Raw genomic sequence first — 7,500 nt, forward strand, 5'->3', positions numbered from 1 at the left:
ACGACCAGGAGGCCAACAACAACGGCCCCAACTCCTACGGTGGAACTTTCTTCAACAACTTCCTCAGCATTGCCCTCTACTACGCGTCCAGTAACGACTAGCAAGCCAACAACAACGAGCACTGTGGAACCATATACATCACCTTCTGCAACAATCGAACCTACCATTCCAACGACCACCACAACAGCTAAACCCATAGATCCAACAACAGTCTCTACAACACCTAAACCTTCACCTCCAACAACCACAACACTCAAACTAACAGATACAACTACAACCTCTACAACACCTAAACCTTCCCGACCAACAACCACCACAACTGCCAGACCCTTAGATCCAGTGACCTCTACAACAATTAAGCCTTCGCCAACAACCACCACAACAATTAAACCTTCAGATCTAACATCGACGACACTCAGAACCACAACTCCTACAACCACATTTAAACCTTCAGATCCAACAACATCGACGACACTCAGAACCACAACTCCTACAACCACAACATTTAAACCTTCAGATCCAACAACATCGACGACACTCAGAACCACAACTCCTACAACCACAACATTTAAACCTTCAGATCCAACAACATCGACGACACTCAGAACCACAACTCCTACAACCACAACCACATTTAAACCTCCATCCCCTACAACCACTACCGTAATCGCTGACACAACCACGAGAAGCACAGTTACGTCGACGAGGAAGCCTATTATCCCTCCGTCACCCACACCTTCAGGAGAGGACGTCACCGAGGCATACGAACCTCCTCTTTTCCCCGGAGGTTCAACCCACACCGAGGAGGAGGAGGAGGAGGATGCTGAACCATTTGAACCTCCCCCGTTCCCCGATGTGTTCAGTGACCCGGATGTGCGAGATCGCCTGAGGGAGTTCTATGAAAATGGAGACTTCAGCCATTCAGAACTCGTTTCTAGGTTGAATTTCGACCCGGAAAACTATGAATATTATTACGATGATTATGATTACTCTGAATATGCTTGATTAGACGTTGTGTGTTTGTTGTTGCTGCTGCTGCGTTTGTGTTTGTTTGTCCCCACTCCTATGCACCAGTCCTCTATTACCTATATAAAAAGCTCTATATAAAAAGGAATTTGTTATTAGAGCTTTTAACATAGTCCCTCCTAAAAGAAACATTCCTCTCCATTTTCTCTGATGGATTTCTTATTATTTACACGCTTCACTCGCTCTGTTTTATATCACATACGTGCCTAACAAACTATTTTCACCTGTTATCTATTTGACATTCCATTACAATAAGTCTGAGTTACTGTTGCCGCTTTTAATCACACCATAATCCATCTTTATATAACCACGGTCGTAGAGTTAAGGGTAAACTATTGAAAATCAGCCTTTTGCAGCATTCGACGAGGTAGATGGGTAATTATTACAAAGACCAAATTCGACGATTCTGGCATCGATAGATTCCTCTCACTCTCTACGACTATCATATAAAATTTTCGGCATTGTATAATATATCAAACTCCTAAATGTTTGTCTGCTGGCCTAAATGATAGATAAAAATATGAATATCTTCAATAAAATCACCTACAGAAAGGAAATGGGTATTACATGTATATGAAATACGCAAATCTTATTACAGTGTACCATAGCTCTTAATGCAAAAACAGCAATTCATGTAATCACTCTTTTACAATGATTGTCCTATGTATATGAATGAAAATTAAGGGAAAATGTATAAGCAATGACTGAAACAAATGGAGAAAAGGCTCTGGTACTTAAAAGACAAAAAAGTAAGGGATGAAAAAAAAGAGTATTTTTACAGGCTATTATTCTGTTCATTTCTTACTTTTTTAGCTTCTTAAAGTATCTTTTGGCAAGTGTCTTTACACTTTTCATTACCACTAGTTACTACTCCTTAATTATTCTGTGAGAACATCAAAACCATAAAGTTTGTACTGGCTGACTGAATGGCAGAATAATGACAGAAAAATAGTTTTTTATCAATGTGTTTGAAATGCAATAAAATTAAATCAATAACATGTGTACTAAAAAAATCATACCAAAAGACAATATTTATCATGTGTAATGGCATTATATGACTATATGTAGGTTTGACAATAGCAGAACTAGAACAGTTGATTTCTATAAACAGAAAGTACATCTTAATTAACAAAGTGTACAATATTTTTTATACAACATACCTTATGCTACATGTTTATAAATTTTATAATATAAGAATTTACTATTGGTACAATGTTGATTTTAAAGAATTCCTTCAAATGCTTTAAAGTTTTTCCTACATCTTTTTCTTTGTATCCTTTATAATCCCAATTTTGATTAAATCTGCAATTCCTAAAAGAAATCATCAAGTACTGACTTGGCAATAACTTCAAATGAACATTAATAATAGCCACAATAGCTATCATGAAGCCAGAAATTAAAACTCTCAACACCTGACCATTATCTGGTATATAATGAATTATAATGCATAGCAGAAAATTTTAGCAACTCTAACAGAATGCAGAAACCTGAAGGTAAACTTTAAAATGGAAAAAAATAAACTATATTGAAAAAAAACACCCAAGTCGATCCTTCTCATCTCATTCTAACTCAGAATCCCTGAAATGATCTGGTTTTACATTACAAACTCTCTTTCAATGGCTAGGACAGTGTTTCTTTGAAAAATCTTTGGACATGGTAGTTGGTGACTGTTAGCTTGAGTAGATGCCTTTCCTATGCTTGCATTATAAGCACGAATAAAACACAAAAACTTGGAGGCTGTGCACTGTACTACTCCACAATGGTAGCCCAAAGTCCATGATAGAATCAGTTTTAAATATGAAAATTCAATTTACCTTAAAACAATACTATGGGGTAAATATTTTCAGTTATAAGTAGCTTTGATTGATTGAACTTGATAATGCTATCTATTTATCAAGTCATCCAGTGAGGCCAAGTGCAAAAAGTACCATGCTACAATCCACTGTCATGTAGTCAAGGTTGGAATTACTTGGACATGATCATAACATGTTTTTCTTTATTTCATTTGCAATCCCAGCTACAAATTAATACTGGCAAGTATCAGTACTTCTACTTTTCCCCCCTAAGAGTGAATATTGAATGAAAATACTTTGGGGTAACTAACAAGAACATTTGGTTACAGGTAAAAGAAATTTGTGATAACTCAAAGGAATGGCACTGGCATGTGATCATTGATCCTCACTAATTCAGCACTAATCTAGGATCAAGGAAATTTCAAACTCGCTGCTAAATAATGGAATCATAAATTAAAACAATGTTAAAGTTGGGGCTCAATTGTATTATATTATTACTTTATGGCTTTTCTCTCTACAATGATATACCTTCAATATATTTTTCATTATCTTTACATGTAATTTTCTTGAAACATATTGATAAGACTGATGCACTGAAGGCCTCTTAATGACCAACATTTGCAAAAACTGGTTAAGCCCAAAGCCTCAATAGATCAGTGATGGTAACATGAAGGAACTATAGTATCTGTAATTTGAATTCTACCAGAAATGGAATCATTTCCCCATTTCATCAAACCAATTAAATTTTCATATGAACTTTAAGTTATATTATATATAACAAGGCCTGATAAATGTGGCATACTTCTCAGATATATACGGCATTACCATCATGTTCAATGATAAAATATTTTTAAAAGAAAACAGGCAACATGAAAACTTTTTTAATAGTAAGAAATGAAACATGAAAAATGTAAAACCACCTTGTTTTTAGTGACTAAGACTTGTAAAGAAAGAACTACTACTGCAAATCATCAGTAACTTCACCTGATTGAAAAACAGGTCATTTCCTCCTTTCACCATCAAGTAACCAAGCTGTGTGCAATTTGTGTTTTTTACCAAAGGGAACATGTGTTAACAGTCACTTTTTCACCTTTTGGATCCTTCACTTTAGTTACGTATTTGCTATTGTTGAGAAGTGCTTCGTCAGTATTATTTCCTTCTAAAAGCTGAAATTCTTCACAAGCCTATTTTTCATCAAAACTTTACTAATGATAATGCAAAAGACTAAGTTTATACACTTTCAGATTCATAACAATTTTAATTGAGCTACAGTACTATAATAGTTTTTTTTTTTAATAAATATTTTGAAGTAGACACATTTGGGGGTCCCTTCCTTCTGGAGGTAATAAAATTCCACCCACTTTAATTATTCAACTATGCATGTACACTTGCACACACATATACACACATGAACATGGACACATATGCACGCAGATGCATACGTATAGCTTTTTCAAGATCTCAAGTTGGAATACCTTGAGAATGTATCCAAAGACTGCTTTTGCCAATGGAGGTAAAGGTACATTGGTCAAAAAGTACTAATAATCTCAGGTTCAAAATGCCTCTAAATCAGCCTTCTATACTTATATCACAAGGTAAGCACTTGCATTCAGTCTCATCTAATTTATGATGCTTGTCTGCAGTGGATGCTTGCATTTTTTCACATTCCTGGTATGATTAGTTGTGTAGCCATACAAGTAAAGATACCTCTTCAAATTAATTCTTTACTTTCTTGAACCCTGGTTATTTTATAGCAAAGGTTACTCTGTATATGCCTGCCAGATAGTTACATCAAGTACTACCTTTTCAAATTCATTCTACTTCCCTGAAATTTTATGAATGTACATCTACAGGGTTTGGTAAATGTGTAAAGATTACTGCTACTAAAATATAACATAGTCCCATGATGGATTCTTTGAAAAGAGTATTTGATATCTGCTGATATTATATATAAGATTGAAAACAGCCTTCTGGGAGGCACAAACAAGTTCAGGAATTATTCAGAATACTTGATTATCTGCCATATCACATCTAACCCCTTCGATCCAGATGACATGACCATGAGGTTATGAACAAATTTGGCTTGAGGGGAAGTTGAAGTGAACATGCCATCGTGAGAAAATTTGGCTGAGGACCAAGGTAACGCTAACTTGCCGTCATAAGAATTTCAGCTGAAGGCTGGATTGACAGGAATGACTCACCACGAGTGTACCAAATCAAATGACAAACATAGACATTGGAATATGACAAAAAATGAAAAATGCCTATAGAGTAAAAGACAAAATAACATTGCAAAGGAGAGACATGGAGTCTTGTTGCCGCATACAAGTGTTCATGTGCTCGTGGCCACTCAAGTAAGCTAATGCTCATATTTTGGGCCAAATGCAGGTTGTGAAGCATCTGCATTCAAGGAGTTAATTGTATCATTGCATTTCACCTCAGTTTAAGCATAGTGATTGAATAATATTTCTATCTATATACATAGAAAAAGAAAATTACCTAACCAGAAAATCTTGATAAGAAAATGTTCAAAAGTCACATCAACTGATCAACATTTCTTAAATTAAAAAAAAAGGGGGAACTGGTTAATAAAAAGAAAATAATCTCTTTCAAGTTTAATAGAAATCTTTTCCAAATCTAGCCTTCCATTCATACACACCATGAAAATCCAACCACCACTTTCACTTGTACGAAATCATGGAAGTCTAACTTAAATCTCTTTGTATATGTTTAGGTGAAAATAAATAACTTGACTACCTTTTTTTAAGTTGGCAATTCCCTGCTCTCGGTCAGTGCAAAAGAGAAAATAACAAAATTTGAAAGTGTAAAATATAAGGAATCACTACAGAGGAGGCTCATTATCCTAAATCATTACAAAAATAGAAAAATGCAATGAAACCAGATCAAGTTACAAAAAATGTGACACTGAAATCTCACTTTGAAATAAAATTCTACCAATACAACACCAAGAATGTAAGACATCTAGATCCCCTATTGCTATGTGCTTATTTCTTCTTCTTCTTAGAGCTGGTGCCGTCAGAGGTGGAAGCAGCTGAGGGAGCATCTTGTGCAGGGGCCCACTTCAAGGGGTATCGGCGGTAGATGGGCCACGGTGGCAAAGTTACCTGAAGATATATCGAGATCAGTGACTGTCATGTATAATGCTTGTAAGTTCTCCTTCCCCTTATGGAAAATTTGAAGTGCTCGTGACTGTAAATACTACATAATACATTTATCAATTCCCATAAACTTAAAAGGTAACTTAAAGCAAAATCTGCACGTGGAAATGTTTATACAGCAATGATACTCTCAAGAAAATTGCCAAAATTTACACCTTGTGGATGGGATAAAGGCAACAAATACACATTCATGTATATTTTCCTGAAACCCAAATTTTTTTTACTATATTCTGCCTCACACAATAGGTAGTAATTATCAAATAAATGAATAAATATATAAATACATGAAAATGTATATATTTTCCCCTTATTGACATTATATGAGCCTGAATGTGTCCATATAAGTGAATGTCTGTTAGGCATGCAAGTAATTTTACTAGACCAATCCACAAGGAGGTTAAACCCCACTGCATAACCAGAACTTACTAAACAAGCCAAGATGAATCCAGCACCAAGTGTGAGCACAGTCATGTGGAAGTCTTGTACATAATAGCCCCACAACCAGCCGACAGCCTGAAAGGGAACAAGGCAATTTTTCATAAATAAGGGTACACACAAAATTACTGAAATAAAATATTCAAATCCATTGGATTGTGAACACCAAAACAATTTTCTTGTTTGTCAAGATCATGAAAAAATATAATAAATATATGTATAAACTAATCTGAAAAAAAAATATATATATATATTTTGCATACTTTGGAACTAAATAATTTTGAACATGGTTCATTTAGATTTATAAAAAAAGTTAAGTCTGCTTTTTTTTTCTCGATTTTTCTTGCCGATTTTGATGAAACTCACACCCCTTCATTTGGGCCCCTTCCCATTGCCTGTGGTCGATTTTTTTTCGAAATCACCCAAATAGTTTTTGAATTATTGTCAAACAATGAAAAAATGCGAGTCACCATGTTGAAAATGCAGCACCTGGGTAAAAGGATTCCGACTTCAAAAATGGCAAGACATTCAATTTTATTTGACTTTTGCACAGAACTACCTTATAACTATAACTTGTTTGAGAGCGTTTTTTCGATTTTGACTTCATATTTTTTTATGAATTTTTCAAGAAAAAAACAAAGGTTAAAATTTTCTGACATTGACCACTTTTACAGGAGTACAGGCAAAAATTGCGAAAACACTCTCAAACAAGTTGCAGATATCTTATTTTTCTACAAAATGAGCCATAGTATGTTAATTTTGGACATATGTTGTGCCCGGAATCCTTTTACCCACCCCTAAAGGAGGAGTCCCAAGATGTCGGCATTTTACGTTTTCTTCATCTTTCCAAGGCTATCTTGATATCAACAAAACAAGGTATAAGATTAGTCTTCCTACACCATAATCCTCTATCATCTACCTGCCTTCCGAAGTCTTGCGGACATTGCCAGCATGTAACGGTTTCTCAAAATCTTACGTATAGTGCGGAGTGGTGGCAGTGATCTGGGGGTCTATAGGCCTACATTGACCATTTTTAAAAATTTCTCAAAAATCCCAAAAATATCATA

At 35.2% G+C, this 7,500-nt stretch overlaps 2 protein-coding genes across 2 annotated transcripts in view; one reads left to right on the plus strand and one right to left on the minus strand.

Annotated features, from left to right (window-relative positions):
• The window catches only part of LOC113825840 (proteoglycan 4), a 12,897-nt gene extending 10,630 nt beyond the window's left edge, over positions 1-2,267 (plus strand). The window contains exon 3 of the mRNA XM_070128962.1: positions 1-2,267. This exon is cut by the window's left edge and continues 873 nt beyond it. Within this exon, the coding sequence (XP_069985063.1) occupies positions 1-1,005 (1,005 nt within the window). The 3' untranslated portion in view covers positions 1,006-2,267.
• A 3,154-nt stretch (positions 2,268-5,421) lies between these two features.
• The window catches only part of Spase12 (Signal peptidase complex subunit Spase12), a 10,288-nt gene continuing 8,209 nt past the window's right edge, over positions 5,422-7,500 (minus strand). Inside the window, exons 3-4 of the mRNA XM_027378674.2 lie at positions 6,425-6,511; positions 5,422-5,944 (exon numbers count right to left, since the gene is read on the minus strand). Coding sequence (XP_027234475.1) covers positions 5,825-5,944; positions 6,425-6,511 — 207 coding nt within the window. The 3' untranslated portion in view covers positions 5,422-5,824. The remainder of the gene's footprint in view (positions 5,945-6,424; positions 6,512-7,500) is intronic.

Source organism: Penaeus vannamei, chromosome 13 (assembly GCF_042767895.1).
Source record: "Penaeus vannamei isolate JL-2024 chromosome 13, ASM4276789v1, whole genome shotgun sequence".
Classification (NCBI taxonomy): domain Eukaryota; kingdom Metazoa; phylum Arthropoda; class Malacostraca; order Decapoda; family Penaeidae; genus Penaeus; species Penaeus vannamei.